The sequence below is a fragment of the Cygnus olor genome, chromosome 6 (genome assembly GCF_009769625.2).
Source record: "Cygnus olor isolate bCygOlo1 chromosome 6, bCygOlo1.pri.v2, whole genome shotgun sequence".
Classification (NCBI taxonomy): Eukaryota; Metazoa; Chordata; class Aves; order Anseriformes; family Anatidae; genus Cygnus; species Cygnus olor.
The window spans coordinates 9,179,963-9,197,259 of NC_049174.1; the positions used below are offsets into that span (position 1 = coordinate 9,179,963).

The 17,297-nt window shown below is 40.6% G+C and overlaps 1 protein-coding gene and 1 long non-coding RNA gene across 26 annotated transcripts in view; one reads left to right on the forward strand and one right to left on the reverse strand.

Moving 5' to 3' along the window:
- Window positions 1–627: 627 nt before the first annotated feature.
- LRRFIP1 (LRR binding FLII interacting protein 1) overlaps window positions 628–17,297 on the reverse strand; it is a 110,544-nt gene continuing 93,874 nt past the window's right edge. For 21 of the 25 annotated variants that reach the window (XR_005820887.1, XR_005820882.1, XR_005820879.1 and 18 more), the window contains 2 exons: window positions 7,934–16,293; window positions 7,762–7,810 (listed from right to left, as the gene is read on the reverse strand). Coding sequence is in view for 2 of the 25 variants with exons in the window: in XM_040560905.1 (XP_040416839.1) it covers window positions 3,334–3,444; window positions 5,404–5,508; window positions 6,177–6,256; window positions 6,728–6,845; window positions 7,764–7,810 (461 nt within the window). In the remaining 23 variants the exon portion in view is untranslated. Of the gene's footprint in view, window positions 3,445–5,403; window positions 5,509–6,176; window positions 6,257–6,727; window positions 6,846–7,761; window positions 7,811–7,933; window positions 16,294–17,297 lie in introns of those variants that run through there. The other 4 variants (XM_040560905.1, XM_040560904.1, XR_005820895.1 and 1 more) reach the window with 2 other exon arrangements.
- On the forward strand, window positions 3,453–8,480 carry LOC121071969. Its single transcript, XR_005820904.1, has 2 exons — window positions 3,453–4,716; window positions 8,320–8,480. It is a non-coding gene; the product is annotated as an uncharacterized LOC121071969 (long non-coding RNA).

A 17,297-nucleotide genomic window follows, 5' to 3' on the forward strand; every position in this document is an offset into this window, starting at 1 on the left:
AGCTCCTGATTGGCCGAGGTGCGCCCCGCGGCCGGCGCCGAGCGCCGCCATTTCGCAGCGGGGGAAGCGGCGACGTGGCCCCGCCACCGCCTCATGGCGTCGCCTCTCAGGGCCAGGGGGAGCCGGTGGAGCCCAGTCTCCTCAGTGGTTTTCCAAGGCTGGTGTTGGTCCTGGCTGCTCCAAGGCCTGAAGTAAACTTCTTTCCAGCCACATGTGTTATAAAGTTTTTATTCAAGTGTGCAAAATGCCCCTTAGCTGCCTAAAAACCACCACCAACCCCAAACCCAACAACCCCATTTACCATAAATACTTTCAACAGAGAATAAGTCCCGTTAACAACACCATTCAAGTTTCCCTCTGGTGAGATGCTTTTTCAAGGACTGATCTTCAAACATATTCAAAAAACAGTAAAAATGTTTTGGGTATGTTTTGCACCAGTGCTTCGTATCACACAGGCGCCTGCCTTCAGACAGTGAACAACCGGGAAGTGTTTTGCTCAGGTTTGTGTCTGCGATAGTGTATTAAACAGTATGATGAGCCTGTTATACCAGTATTGTCCAAAAAGCCTGTATTTTCCAAGGGAACTTTTACCAGTAACATTATGATGACAGACCACTCCATAAAAAGTACCCGAAAAGTGACATTTTTATTGGCAAGTTCTGCTGATGAATTTCCTTATCCACGCTCCCATCTCCTAACAGATTTGTTTTCAAACAAACAAACCGACAAACATTTCGGGTAACATTCCATTTGCAAACAACAAAATTATTGAACATTTAAAAACGAAAACAAAAGGATAGCAGTTTTAAATACAATTTCTAGGAAAACTCATCCTGGTTCTCCCCGGAGCTGTTCCTCGCCAGGCTGCCACTGCTCAGCTCCACTTCGAGTCAGCAGGCTGGGCACAGAGGCTCTCCTGTTTGGAGCTCAGTTAAAAGGACTGGGGCATGTGCTATTATTACCATTCAAAGCCCTGTTGTTGTACATTCTTCACAGGAAAACATAAACCAGTTCGCATTAAACCTACCAGTACTTCTTCTTCCCTTATTCTAAAGCTAAATCATACTGAAAGTTAGGGGGAAAAATGCGGCTTCAACATTCAGCTACTTCATCACACACAAAGATTTCTACTAAGAGCATAATCAGGTTGAAATACACATCTGATTTGTCATGAGGTTAATGTTTATGGGGTGCAAGATGCAATCTACTTAATAAACACATCACTTCTTGATGAGCAAAGTATTACTTTCAGCCTTTTGGACCAACATTTTGTTGCTAGTTCGTTTCTCCTGAATCGTGCCAGGGGAGTTTTCACCACTACCACAACCAAAAAGATGATCGGTGGCAATCACACACCTCATCATCGGTTGATAAGATGTTGTATTTAGCATGTTTATTTGCATTCAGAAAAAAAACTTAATTCATTTTTTAGGCCCCAGAGGCTTTGTACACCAGAAATTACACGAGTCAACCACAGAAAGTTGTAAATTGGTATCCACAGCGATTTTGAGGTATTCCACAAGAAACATGGCTCTGCACCTGAATGTTCCCCTCAAACAAAGGAAAAAAAAAAATCAAAGTCCTAGCTGGAGTTAAGTTAAGATTACTTTAATCCCCACGTTCTACCCCACTTGATCGACAAAGACATACTTATTTCCTCAGGGGCACAAAAAACCTTCTTCCTCCTGGAATATTATTTTCAGTACTTCATTCATAAATTTCAGGGCCCACCCAGAAAAGGCAAAGAGGAAGGTGTTATTTTCTAGCCAAACCACAGAAACACATTCAGATACTGTTTTTGGTTTATGTAATTTGCGAAGGTGCTCTAAGAAGATGCCAGCAATCCCCTGATGTTGAAAATAGCAGCGGTTTGTACTCTAACCTCTAGTCTGCGAGGAAGAGGCTAAGGAAAGATCTGGACCCAGAAAGTCCAAGTTAGGAAGAAATGGTCTCCTGGGGTCTGGATTTGGCTTAACAGAACCGTATCAACAGAAGGTTGCTCCTGTTTGCCAGGAATCTGCTCTATGCTGGGAGCAGATTGCGAAGGGATCAGTCACCTGTGTTACTTGTGAGCTTTCGGTTAGGGCTGAAGGGGAAAGAACTGACTTCATCTTCAGGTAACTGCTGTTCTCCTTTGAGTAGTACATTCAGAATCATTTCCAAAAAACCAGAGCTGTAGTGCTAGTTGTGTATAACCAATTAAAATGTTGCAGGCAGTTTATTATGTTATTTTTTTATGAAAAGTGGAAAACCTTTACAGTAACTTCAGAAGGAAATAATTCGCTATTTCTGCATTTGTAGAAAAAACATATGCAGTAATATTTTCTAAAGTGCTTCTTTACTTATCAGTTACTTTTTTAAGATGAGACTTGCATTTGGTAGTGGCATAGTATCCTAGCAGTTCATGGACCAGTAGATAGTTTCTGATGTAAAAAACCCATTACGTATTTTGTTTAAGCAAGTGACACTTGATTTGACAAATGCACTGAAGTGATGTAAGTGCAAAGCCCACCATTTCTTAAAACATGGCCTTATGCTGGTTTATTAATGCAACTTTACATCCTTTAGAAGTATTTTACTTCAATTCCAAGAGCAGGGATTAAATAATACAAATAAGATTTTAAATCCAATGAAGCTATTGCCTATTTACCCTGAAATAAAATAGTCTTATGATTCAACTGGTGCAAAAATCCCTCCGAATACCTTTGTTTTATTGGCAAAGTCATTTAAGGTCACTTTTGCTTCCAAGACCATCTTCTTCCATGGTTTCCACTGAAGGAGTTTTGCTTTGTAATGGCTTGTGGTTCCACAGTGATTTGTAAATGAAAAAGCCTACTATGAATAACTCTACCGTAGTCACTAAATTACAGATACTGTCATGAGAAAGTCTAAAACTTAGTGTTTTTTTTTTGTTTGTTTGTTTTTTTAAGTTTTCAGCAAGACACAAAATTCCAGTCCAGCTAAAGTGTTTTTTTCTTTGAATGCCATTTTAAATGGCAATAAACGGCTGCTGTGCCTTCTGGATGAAGAACTTAACACGGTGCCCCGATGTGCTTCTAATATGGTATATGGATACTGTCTGCCAAGTGTACCCAAAGTAGTGTGTAGAAGGGCCCCCGCAGGCACAGCCATTTGGATCAGCTACTCCTATGCATATAGTGCAGTAGGTTTGAATCTGCGTAGAGAGAACCACGACTGGGTGGCACGTAGCAAGTGTTGTGGTTGTCTGTTGTCAGAAGGCATGACTCAAAGCATCCCAGACAGCGAGAGACAGAAGCATCTGCAATGCTGTTCTGATTCTGTCAAGTAGTCGTTTCTGTTGAAAGGCGTTGGTTATTGCTGCGACAATAAAGCACTCCGGTTGGCTTTCATCTTCTCCAAGCGTTTTACTAGATGGCCATTGCTGACCTCGAGCTCCTCAGTTTTATCCAGTGCTGAACGAAGCTAGAGGAAAGAAGCAGAAAAAGAATGTAACTTCTGCAGTGCTTTTTCTTTCCAAAAATAAAGCAAGGTTTGTAGATACCACACTAACTGACTATATTGCTAGAGCTTCCTTACAAGATATAAAGCAGCTGAAAATTCCTTCTAGCAGAGTTAACAGTGAATGCTGTTAACTGCCTGCACTGTTGTTTTGACGGCCACACAGATATTTTCTAAGCACAGTGCCAAGAATCCAAGCTATTTACAGAACGTTGAACATATGGCTCGGACTTTGTCTTGGCTTCGGAGGCGTGGATGCTCAGAGATCCATAGGGTCACAGACACCTGTCTCAGAGCCTGGCTTTTATGTTTCTGTTTCCCAGAATTACAGCCACCACCTAGGTGCCTTTCTTTTCTGTAAAATCCACCAAGGGACAGGGGTAGGTAGAGAGAGGTGGAATGCAGACAGTCAGTAAAAGCCACCACCATGATAAAGGTGCAACAACTCCACAAAACAGATTTTAAAGTTTGCCTTGATTTGGGACTTGCCAGTAAGTAAGACTGACCCTGAGAAACAACAAGGATTATTTATTATATGGAAGGAAGGAGCATAAAGAGGTGTAGCAAAAGCATCCTGGTCTAGAGCCAGGAGAGAAAACAGCATTGCAGCATTTGGTACCCTTCTGGCCTTGGGCAACCTGCTGCTCCCCAGGACACCATCCTAAGGAGCAGACTAAAAAACCTTTAAGTTGGCTCATTTTTGACTGAAGCCATTGCACTTCGTGCAAGAGACTTCAAGACTCGTTAGCCCAGGAGAAAGAAGCCTTTTACACAGCTACTAGGGTACTCACCAGGAAGGAACAACAAGAATTACAAAATCTAATTTAAAGGCCACTTAATCCAGAATATCTGAACAATCTTTAGATATTAAAATGAACCACTCTAGCCCATCCCCCATCCCCTTGGAACAGGGACCAGAATTTAGTATCCTTATCTCATCTCAAAGGAATCTGATCACTATCAACACCGCTCCCTGGTCAATGTTTCTTTGTGACTTCTGATGTTTATACAACAGATGCATATAGTGTATTCATAAGCACTGCCAGCTTTCCAAATGTTCATGATGGGCAACATCTGCCCCACTGTCTTAAGAGGAGAGTTTCTCATCTGATATGCAAGACAACAAGCAGGAAGGCAAAGTTCCACAAAAGACCACTTTTATAGGCAGCACAGCAGAAGGAGGAATTTAGTAAAAGCAGAGAGAGCCATCCTGAAAAAACACACCTCAGGAGGCAGGTATGAAAGAAGCTGATATATGTGTGTATATATATATATATATATATATATATATATACATACATATATATATACACACACACATATATACATACACACTTAAGGCTGGTTGTAGCAGTTACTTGGAGAGAACATGAAGTTTGGTAAAAGAAGTATGGTCAAAATCACTCTGAACCACATCTCCTTAGAAGACCAGTGATTTCTAATTACAAACCTGGAGTTTATAACATCCAAAGTAAAGAGCTTCTGGGTGCAACAAGGACACCAAATAAGTAGGAATTATTCAGCTTGATGAATGGGGAACCAAGTGAACACTTCACAGCCGTACAGTAACATGCAAGCTGAGCATTTGAAGGCTGCTTCCAGACTGAAATTGCAGAAGAAGCACCTGAGTTTGCTCCAGAGAACCGACTCTGGTACAAAGTGAGGTATTACAAGTCAGTTCAGGGGCAAATGGTGAAATGGCAGTGGGAGTTCACAGTCGTGACTGTTACTGCAGTTTGAGTGCTAGAAGTTTGGTTAAACACTTAGACCAAATGACAAAAAAAGAAAAAAAAAGGTAGATGTTTATTCTTTGCTACACACCAAGACAGGTAGTTCCTGCTCTAAAACACACTGCAGAGACAAGTCTCCCCTTCTGCAGCACAGACTGACTGCTAGTTTATGACAGTTTACATTTACAGTTACCTCTCGCTGTAGTTTGCGTTTCTCTGCTTTCAGTTCATCTTCTACTCTTTCAGCATTTTCAGCAGCAGTTTTGTATCGGGCTACCTGACCTTCCAATCGTATTACCTAAGGGAAAAGCAAATTTTCTGAATTAAACTATACAAAAGGAGTTACTCTGAAGCTTTACTCTTAGTTAAGAGTGAAGTTGTAGTTTAACAATATCCAGAGCGAGTTGCTAGATTTTATTTAATAGAAGAAAGGCATATTTTGAGGAAAAATACATCAAAGAAAGCTGGCCATGGTAAGTATCTCCAGACCTTTTATACATATCCATATTTAGTACACTTCCAGCAACAGAAAATAGAGCCCATTTACTAAATATAGCTATTTATGTCAGCAAGAATATTGATGACGTACTCTGGTCAAGAGCAGTCACAATTGAGCGGTCTTGTACAAAATCCACAGATACTACCTCATACACCAGGAGCCATGTAAGAATTGCCAGTAACTAGGCACAAGAAAGTATTCCGCAGAGTTTGTAAAATGCTTTAAGTATACATTTGTCTTTGAGAGTTTTTCATTTGGTGAAGATGAATAGTATATTCACTTTTCCCTATAGATCAATGCAAGCATTGTAGTCTTCATGACTTAACTTCAACAGCTTTGATGCTGCAACAATCCTACGTTTTATTTTAAGGGAAGTCACATTAATCAAGACTTCCTTTTTCACAGGATACAATACACTCTTTGAATTCTCACCAAGAGTAAACAAACAGAACAAACCAGGAACTTACATTCTGCTCCAATGCCGTTATCTCTTGCTCAGACTTTGCTAGTTTAAATTTGAGATCACTGATCTGTCTGTTGGCATCTCCTAAAAGAATTGCAGATTTATAAGAGATGTCAGAACAAATCTCGACAAGTCTGTCGTAAGATTTCCACGCTACATAAATCTACTCAGGGCAGCAGGACTGTAGCTCTCTGCCTTGGATCTACTTCTGTATCAGTGCTGGCAGCTAAACCCACTCAGTGCCTAGCAGGTAGGAGCTGTCCCCAATCTCATCTGATCACTTTCTGGCCACTCTGAAAGCAGAATTAACCAGGTGTGACAGGGAACTTACGCCCAGCTCTCCTGGGTAACATATGGGAGATTTCCAATTGTGTTCTTGTTCAAAGGATAATCATTCCCTCACCTCTAGGAGAGGTGCATGGCTGGCTCCCAGTTTGAAGCTCCCTTAGAACTGAAGTCTCGTGTTTACTTAGAGCTACGTGTTCATTGTACAGACACATTCTCTCACTCACATGCAGGACACAAAAGTTCTCTTAAAACCAAAACGCAGCTCACTTTGGAGGTCAATCATGTGCATATCTGTCCCATTTTCCAGAACTTCATCTTCTGATTGTGCATTCTCCATCTTGCCATTCTTTTGCTTTTCTTCCAGTTGACCCTTTAATTTTTTAACCTGAAAGACACAAAATAGTTCTTAAAACAAGTATGGTAAATTGTGGCTCAGGTAAATTGTGGCTCAAGACTCAAATTCAATCAAGTATTACGAAACTTTTAAAAAACTAAATTCCAAAAAATCCTTTGGTACAAAATTTCCTGGAAATTCTTTTGGCAAATAACACCATAGTTTAAGTATCAGTACTTATGCATAAATTCAGGACCAAGAATAATAAGAGGAAGAAGAATGTTTTATTAAAAAAGCCATAAATGTTCTGCTGGCACATTCATATAAAGCGTTCTTAAAAACCCCAAACTGTGATTGATTGTGCAGGAAATCCCAAGGCCAGGGATACAGTCCATAAATGAAAGCACAGAGCATCCTGCAGAGAAACCGATCAGCTAAAATGTTTTGAATAAGGATTATATCCACTATATCATGGTATTAGCAATAATTACTTTAATTGCTATTTACCCATCTCCTGTAATTCCTCTAGCATTCTTTCCAAATTGGTCACTACCCACAGATCCAGCAATTAGGAAGGCTAACTCTTGGAAGTAAAGTTTGCTTCTGTAATTTCTGAATCATATACGTTTTTCCCTTGGCCTCACCTAATCCAAAGTATTTTTTCAGAAATAGTCATGATGGAGATTTAGGTGGCTACAGACAAATCTGGAATATTCTGAGTGCCAAATGTGTCTCGTTAGCAACATGAAACAGGCCCCGTGGGTCATCTATTTCATGCCCTGAGCTAATGCACAGGAGAAAAGACTCGGGGGAAGCATAAAGTCCTCAGCAAGAACACAGCACACATGCTGAAAGACAATGGTGTATATGTTCTATAATCTGTATTAGGGGCATTTTGGTTTTCTGAATCTTTACTGTTTTTATCATACATTTAGTTAATGCACAGCATCTCAGTTTGTGTGTGATTACCTGGTCTAGTAAGGATTCCCGTTCATCAATGAGTTTCCTCAGCCTGTCTGAAAGAGAAAACCAAAAGTTCAGTGCTGATTTAAGTAAGCCACGCGTTTCAGAGCGTATCTGATACGACAACGAACCGTTAAGGTTAGTGAAACTAATGATGAAGGTAGTTATGCACGTACCACAGGAAATGAGGCCACAGACAGGACTGGGAAGGGGCTGCAGCCAGGGGAGGTTATGTCATTCTCACAGAGCATGCTTGTCACGGCAGTAGCAGCACCCAGCTGCATGCAAAGAGGCTAATCTTCTACGTTAGGTTAGCATGCAAGAACTCTAGGGTCAAACACAACTGCAACACAAAATCTCACAGATCTTTACAATTCAACATCATAAAAATACGGTAAACACCTGTAATCACAGCTAAGCACATTCTCAACACTTAAAATCCTCAGTTCTTTTACTAAACAGCATGACAATGACATTGTGTTATCCCCAGCATTACGACCATGAAATTATTTTTATTTCAAACACAGCAGTCTGGTAAAACATTTTCTCTTTTATCCTTCAGAGTAAATCCTCTCAGTCAGACATCAAGAAGGCAATGGGCAATCCGGACCAACTGTTGTGGTGTTAGACTTGAACCTGCAAGTGCTACAGATCAGCACGCAGATGTGTGGACATTGATTAACTACGTACACAGTACAGAATGAGACAATTGGAAAAAAGAAATAGAGGCAAGTAACCAAATCCGTTGTTTCTTCTTTCCTATCAATGCAAAATGTGAAAGCATTTTAGCAAGAACTGTACGCAACAAATCTTTACTCACAATTTTTTAGATCGCTAAAATCACTTTACCTCATTCATTAACAACCTTAGTTTGTTCAGTTACCTCAATGGAAGTACACTGGAACATAGCCTTCAAATGTTATTATTAGAAGGGGGTATATTGACCTCAGACAGGTCTTACTCCACAGCTTTGACACGTGTTGACATTGTGGTTTTATTTGGTTTACTTCCCTTGCCAGCAAGCAGTCACTGCTCAGAACCAAGCCAGGGGGTGTGCAGAGCTCAACTCCACATCTAAGGTCTTGCCTGTTAGTTATTAAATTGTTAAAATCCAAAGGTCACTCACAGGAAAAAAAAAACTTTTGTAAACTCAAGGCAAGCAATTTATAGGTCACAGACAAGAGAATGCTGGGCTTTTACCAGGTAAACTGGCTGGATTTTCATGTTGACAGACAAATATTTTTGAAAAGCTTTGAAAATCATTTTAAAATACAATACGCTGTTATCCTCGTTCATTGTTAAATCCCTAACAGGCCAAAGTCTTGCGGTTCACCCTTTTTTTCTTGTTAACACATTCAATAAAGAGAATAAACAGTCTGTATCAACCAAGCCATGGGGAAAACTGAAGTTTCCAAATGAAACTCCATCTATTTGGCAGACGGGAACAGTCCATTACCTAGTAATTCGTGGTAAGTCATTTCTCTCCTGTGTATCCAAGTTCCCATGTACCAGCAGTCATTCTAGAGCAGGGAATAAAACCTCTACCTTGGCTTCTGATGCAGTACTCAAATACAGACCGTAAAGTGACATCCCAGTTCAGCAGTTCCACACATTCACTTTGAACCTATCTTTTTTATTAGCTATTTGTAACATGCCCAGCATTGTTACACCTGAGCATTGATGTGGGAGGAAAACACGTTCATGTTTTTGTAAACTAACAAGAGAAAAATATCCTTTAAAAGAATAAAACAGTTTCACATACTTATATGGGAAGCTGAAGACAGAAATTCTGTAAAAATATGAAGGTGGAGCAATGAAGTCCAATGAAGAAAGCAAGGAGGGCAAACACTAAAAGGAAAGTCGTAGATATTCAGAATGAAGATAGAATTGGGTGTCACAGGTCAGCAGAGATCAAGAAATGAAGTTACATAGGATTAGGAAAGGACTGGTGCAGAAGAAAATCTGGAGGCCACTATAAAGCTATCCCAAACTCGCAGGCTCTAAAGGGGCCAAATAATCTACCTTAATCCTAAAAGGAAGTCAGTCATACATGCAGTTGAAATACTTTTATTACCACAACTACTGTTGTGGGGTGAAATACGTCCGCCTAATGAAAGGACACCTCCAGTACCCAGTAAGGAAGCACATCATCTTCACCCAGCCTCTCTCCCTGCAAAACCAGTGTTAGCATTTTGGGGCGAACCTTCAAATTGGGTCTCACCATCACTTCTCTCTTCCCTCATGATGGGCATCTGCATCACACTAGGACAGATGACATGCTGGCAGCAGGATTTACAAGATCACAGAAAATACTAGTTTGCTAAAATTGCTGCTTATGTAGAAAAGCTTTCTGCATGTGTAGATAAAGTTCTTCAGTTTCATGTATCCTACAACCCCACACTGATACATAAAACTTACTCTAGCTTTAATAGATCTTTTCATAAAACTTTATTTTTGCTTTTAGGAGACATTTTTCCAGCAAATCAAGGATCTGAGGGCTTCTAGAGCTATATGTGGAAAAGAACAATGTCCTGAATTAGCATGTGAAGCAGCTAATTACAACTCCCATGTAAAACACTCATTATCCATATTTCACATATGGAGATACTACAACGAATGAATACTCTGAAATTCATCTCAGTGAGATTTAATGTTGGTAAGATGATTTCCAACCTACTCAGTGCACCAATTCATGGCTTACATACACAAAAGAGCTTAACAGAGCACTGCCCCAGGAGCCGGGGACAATGCCATTCACCCAGGGAAGTGAACAGGACAGACAGGGGAGTGGCAGCTGTGGCTATCAGTGTCTTCTGCTATTGTGCAGGCCAGTTTAAGGCACGTGAGCACTCTCATTACTTGGGTAATGCAGTTGACTCAAAGTATTGCTAACTATGGTGCTGCTTCAGTGGCAAAATTGACCTAATATCCCCTAATAACCCACAGACAGTTGATGTCTCTTCCTATTTTGAGGGAATTGTGGCATGGGAACCTATTATTTTTAACTTTAATGGTTTGCATAGTCCAACAAGTAATTAATGTGGATGCAACTGAAAAGGGTAAAGTGTCCATGGAGGGTGGGAAGGCAAGCAGTGAGGGCTGCGTCCCATGGAAACACACCAACAGCTCGAGGGAGCTGGAGGAATCCAACAGAAGGTGGGGCAATATTGCTTCTCTGGATCCATCAGCCTATCATGGGAAAAAGGGAAAGGGAAAGGGAAAGGGAAAGGGAAAGGGAAAGGGAAAGGGAAAGGGAAAGGGAAAGGGAAAGGGAAAGGGAAAGGGAAAGGGAAAGGGAAAGGGAAAGGGAAAGGGAAAGGGAAAGGGAAAGGGAAAGGGAAAGGGAAAGGGAAAGGGAAAGGGAAAGGGAAAGGGAAAGGGAAAGGGAAAGGGAAAGGGAAAGGGAAAGGGAAAGGGAAAGGGAGAGTCTTGCACATTGTGACCCTGTGCTCGCTGCAGTACTCCATAAGCTGGCTGCCTCTGCTCAAGACAAAATGGGTTACATTGCAAAATCAGATTCCTGGTTTTAGTTCATCTCATGATTTCTTGGTTTCATTGTAAACTCCCTTAAAAGTTTGAACGTTATTTTGCTGTCTTTGAAAGTCTAAAACAATGCAAGGGACAAGATATATCCATTATTGTATTTGTTAGGGATATCACAGGGAAAACATGAAAAATGGTTTTCAATTACGCAACTTTACAAGGCATCCATTTGATAGGTATTTCCTCCTGAGACAGTCCCCTCCCCCTCACTCTAATGCAATACATTTCGTTCAAAAGCTAACTCGCATATAATATTTGATTCAAACTCTGAACACATCATCTTGCAGTTCCTGTTATCTTTAAGATTATTTACCAGAGAGACCTCCCCCTCTCCCTTGATGTGCATATACTGAAGAAGAACCTGAAGAGCTAAGAAACACCAGGACCACCTCCTTCTCTGTGGTACTTGCCCAATTCCAGAAGTCAGGAACCGGCTGCCAACACTGGCACTGAGCAGCTAACATTCAAGGGAGGACTTACAGTACATAAGCTGTTCATCGCCTGCCCATGTTCTTGTTTCTACTATAGTTTCATTGAGATTTGGCAAGTTACTGTGGGATAAAAGCAAGCACATGGACAGTTAAGACTAGAGTTGTCATTGTTTCTTTCTGTGACTTGCCTTTAAAAAAGGACTTCTCTTATAGATGCTTTTTCTTCCTTGAAGTGGAAAAAAATAGTTAAAAATAGGTCACGATTACCTGCCCTTCAACCATCCAGAAGCACTCCTGTTGTGTTTCTAACTCCTGAAAAATATCGGAAATGTTGGCACATGCCTAATTTAACTGAAAATTGATCGCATATCCATCCACAAGGTTAGGTGACGCCTGGCAAGAACATTTAGTTATACATTTAACTGTACTTAACATTTAAATATAAATACCTTTAAATACTTTCAACATTAAACCATGTATTACAGTTGAACGTGGCAAGGGAAAAATCTTTATTTAAACACTACTACATGGCAAGGAGAGATGCTTTAAAGATTTGTGACTTTTTAGATTAGCATTTAGTGTAAACCCTTAATAAAAACAACTGCTAATACTTACAGAAACCATACTGAAGCTGTTTTAAGTTGGAGAGAAGTCATATGAAAGGAGTTAGAGGTTTATAGTTCTGTCACAGGTGTGCTGCTATGGGTGCCATCGCATTCACTGACCTCAAACCCCAAGGCTGTCTGTTCCTAACGGGACAGCTCCACTATCTATGCAGCACAACGCAATACATTTAAGAAAGCTGTAGAAATGGTGTTTGTGAAATGATACAGATTTAAAAAAAATATTTATGCAGGTTTATAAACAGTGCTCTGGACAGGCAATTTAAAGTAGAAAATATGTTTATTTCAATTATATACAGCTCAGTACATTTTGATATACATCTTGAAATTTTGCAGTCTGTTTGCAATCCATCAACTTTGTAACATCAACACAGACAGAACTTTCTACAGCCCCCCTCCCGACTGCTCAGTTTGCATTCCCTTTGGATGTTCACTGCTTAACACAACTTATGCAAAACATGCTCTTCCTCCCAAGCACTACAAAAGATGCATGGAATATAGCAGTGAGTCGAAGTGCCTAGTTCAAGCCAACAATTCAAAGTACTCCAGCTTTTCAAATAGGCTCACGGGCTAGTATAGAAAACAACAACAGTCTTTGGTCTAACACCCAGTAAGGACTAAGACATCCAAAGTTATCTCTCTCCAGAAAAAGAGGAAAGAATTTTTCAGAGAAAAAAACATTCTTTCAGAATAATATTTTGGAAAAAAAAATATATATAACGCAGTAAGGAATGTAATTTTAAACAAAAACCTTCTTGGAAAAATAGGTATTTTGTAATATTCATAGCTAGACAGTACTGGATAGCAAACCTAAGCACACGTTACAGTGTGTACTGATACTTGCTTAGGAAAAAAAACACGTGAGACATGGTGTAAAAGGCCTATTGTGGTGCAAAGTGCCTAGATGAAGTAAACAGGTATATATTTGTTTCTTTTAGCAACCTGCATGCTGTACTTCCTTCAAACTGTGTATTGTTCCTCCAAAGTGTTTAGACTAAGTGGATTCACAGTGATTGATACTTTGGAATACATCCATATTAGAAAGATACAAAAGGTGGAATGACATTATCTTGTTCCACAGCAACAAAAAATTGGTTCCTAGGCTTTAATCATTCAGCAACAAGTTTCAACATTAGATCTCAGTGTTGCTGACCTACTGAGTTCCTTCATGACAAGGCGTTAACATACTGTCAATCTAATGCACATGGAAGTACATTCAGATAACCTATCATTATAGTAGGCTAGAAAGTAGGAATTTCATATAAAAGTTCCTCAGTAGCAGTTATCCACACTAAAAGTACTTTAATTGCAAGATAGACCGCATAGCTTATTTGTGAAGCTTGCTCTTTTGGTAACATTTAACCTGAGACACAGCAAAACCAAACCCACGCATGATTTTTTGTGGCTAGGTACGTCAGTGAATAACTTAATAGTTGCATCATTACCATGTATATGACCTGGCAGTGTATTACGATGAGAGTTACCTATAAGGAAAAAAAAACCCTTAAGAGTATTCCTATATTCCTAAGGCCTGATTTGTTGTGCAAAGTGCATGCTTCTGTACTGAGACTGATCAAATGGCATGTATCTCGTGTAGCCTGAGATTTTTAACTTAGGATATTGTACAGTCATCTCTAGATTTACCCTTAGCCCTTCTACCACCTTGCAAATCCTCTTTGCTTTCCTCCCTGTTACTGTAAGCACTTTCCAAATCCTGTTCTGAAACATCTGGTATTTTTTCCACGTCATTAGAATCTGATGCTTTACTTTCATCTTCCAACACATCAGCCTTCTCATCAGTTTTCAGCGATGATGCTTCTTCCCCTTGCAAGTGCCCTGCTTCTCCATACTCATCTCCTTTCTTATGCCGTAAGCTGTCATCTTCGGTCAAGGGGACTTCGGTTTCTATTTCACCTGTTCTTTTTCCAGCTTCACTTGCTTCGACAGTTTTTTTGACCACGCCATTTGCTCCATCATCCTCTCCACTCTGTGTATCAACTTTCTCTCCATCAGATTTTTCATCAGTTTCGAGTATCTGTTTTGATTCTTCATCGAAGTCAAATGCGTCACCATCATCTTCTAGTCCTTCCTCTGCTTGAGCCTCCAAGCTAACTCGCTCACCAATATTTTCATCTATCTCAGCTTTCTGTGCAAGACAATTATTTGCATCATCCTCAGGAGCAAATCCATCACCATGGGGGTTTGCAAACTCTAACTGTTTCTCATCTTCTTTCAATATTTCTTTATCAGCTTGGTTTTCACTAGTTCCACTAAGATCTACAGTTAACTCCTCTTTAGATTCACCTTCCTCTTGCTTCACTACAGTTTGTGCTTCACCTTCCTCTTGCTTCACTACGTTTTGTGCTTCACCTTCCTCTTGCTTCACTACGTTTTGTGCTTCACCTTCCTCTTGCTTCACTATGTTTTGTGCTTCACCTTCCTCTTGCTTCACTATGTTTTGTGCTTCACCTTCCTCTTGCTTCACTACGTTTTGTGCTTCACCTTCCTCTTGCTTACCTGCATTCTGTGCTTCACCTTCCTCTTGCTTACCTGCATTCTGTGCTTCATCTTCTGAAGAACTATTTTTCTCTCCCACTGTATCTCCTGTTGTGTCTTTACTACACTGAACTGTCTGAAGTTCCACCTTTGGTTCTAAGTCTTCCACCCATTCTGCCCTACTTTCCTCTCTTTTCCCAGACTCACATTGTATTTCCACTTCTGATTCCTGAATTTTGTCATCTAAAACCCTTGGGTCTGAACTGCTTTCCTGAGATGCCATTTCTTTCACAACGTCTGGGTCTGGCTCTGCCTGCTGCAGCACGCTTCCTTTCACCTCGGTAACAGAGCCCACAGACTCTGCAGGTGCTTCCTCCTGCTTGCCTGCTCCTGCAGAATCTGCACACACCTCCAAGTTTTCCATCAATACTTCTTTCTGTCCGTCTTTCTCAGCAGCTTTAAGTTCTGTTCTCTCTTGCATATTCTGTTCCTCTAACAATGCTAAATGAGCATCCTCTGAAGAAGGTGGCTGAATGCATGCGTGATCTCCTCCCTCCTCTTTTTCACTTTTATCTGCTGGGACACCACTTTCATGGGACTCTTTCCCCTCCAAACCCACAGAATCCCTTTCTGTTGCCTGACCCTGAACTGCATTCCCCACCTCGTCTTCTTCTTCAGCTCTATCACCTCCCTTCTCATCAGCTGTCCCATCAGTGCAGTCTTTGCTTTCAAGGAGCTTTTCCTCCAAGACATTTGTAACTTTGTTCTCAGCACTTTCTTCCACATGCTGGAGTGTCTCAAGGTGACTGTCCACATTTACCTCTTCGCTCAGGGAGCCTGCTACTTCAGCCTCTGGTAGCCCTGGCTGGTCAGAAACGAACTCACAGCTTGCAGTGTCAGCTGCTTGTTCCATGTCATTAGCACTCAGTGCATGGCTAGTTTCCACATCCTCTCGTTCTTCCTGTTCTGGAGCAGCTTCTTCCAGTTCATGCTCTGTACCTAAGTCTCTGGGCATTTCCTGAGGACTCTCAAAATCCTGACCCTGCACTGAGCCCACCTCTGAGGTCTGATTTGTCCTTGGATGTGAGTTACTGCATTCAGCCTCCTCGCTAACAGGCTGTTGGGCTGCTGTGTCTGCTGACTCTGTCTCCTTTCTCAAATCATCTGCGTCACTATCACAGTTTGAAGAAGCATTCCCTGACACGGGTTCTGCAAGGCTTTGGTTTTGTTCTGTAAGCCTACTATCTGGTAACATCGCTGTTGACCCGGCATCGGTTTCTTCAATCACTTTTTCTGCCTCTGTGTTTTCATCAGCATGCAATGTCTGTACTTCCTGCTCCTCAGACTCCTCTTTGTGTTCCTCATGCTCAGTATTCTGCAAGATTTCTCTTTTCCCCACATCCTCCAAAATCTCATTTTTCATGTCCACTTCATTGGCTTTGCCTAAAAGACCATTGAGAAAGTTGAAGGGACCACACCACACCACTTACCTCCCCACTTAAAACCCGAAAGAGAATGAATCAAAGAACAGGTTAATAGAAGATCAGCCTTTGCCAATTATGTGAGGCAAAGCAGCAATTGAATTAGTAAGGGTATGGGTTTGTCTTCTGATCAGTGAAATTCACCACCACCACCCTCTCAAAGCAAGAAAAGTCTCCAGTGCTGGCCTGTGTTTTTGTAAATTAAAGGATGTTTGCTCTTGGCTGTGTGAATTACAGCTCTTGTAGATGAGAACAACTTTGTTTCAAGCAGTGCAATTTAACAGTAATACTTGCAGATGTAACACTAACACGAAAGATTATGCTTTCTCAGCAATATTCTCTACAACTTCAGCCCTAACACCACTCTGTGCATGCAGGAGTGTGTGTCTGATGGCAGTATAACGAAGTAATCACAGATTACCCAGTAATATTTTACTCCTAAGATCATAAACAGGCATCATCAGTGTTTATGTGTATATGACAAAGACTGTGAATATAAAATCTGATTGGCAAGCAAATGTTTCAGCTGTTTAACATTACCAACACAGATCAAAGATCAAGTACTTAGTGCCCCTTAGAGCCACTTCATCCTCTCAAGGGAAAGGGACTTGGGTTTTTTTTTTTTTTTTGTTTTGTTTTTTGTTTTTGTTTTTTTAAGCACTGTTTCTTCCAACATTATTTAGGAGCAACAGGTATTAAAACAACGGTTTTTGTGTGGCTTCAGCAGTTAGCTTTTGGGTCTATGGTGTACCTGCTTCCAAAAAAAAAAAAAAACACCAAAAAAAAACAGAACAAGGAGAGATAGAAAACATTGCATGTAAAATTTTCCCTTACCTTGGTTTTGGTGCTCCATATTGTTTCCACACAAAAATTGAGTGAGGAAAAAGCAGCCAACAGCCAAAAGCAAGATAACTTGCACTTGCAATGGTTGGCTGCCTGTTGCTGTTTACTAGTATGTCAATTTAG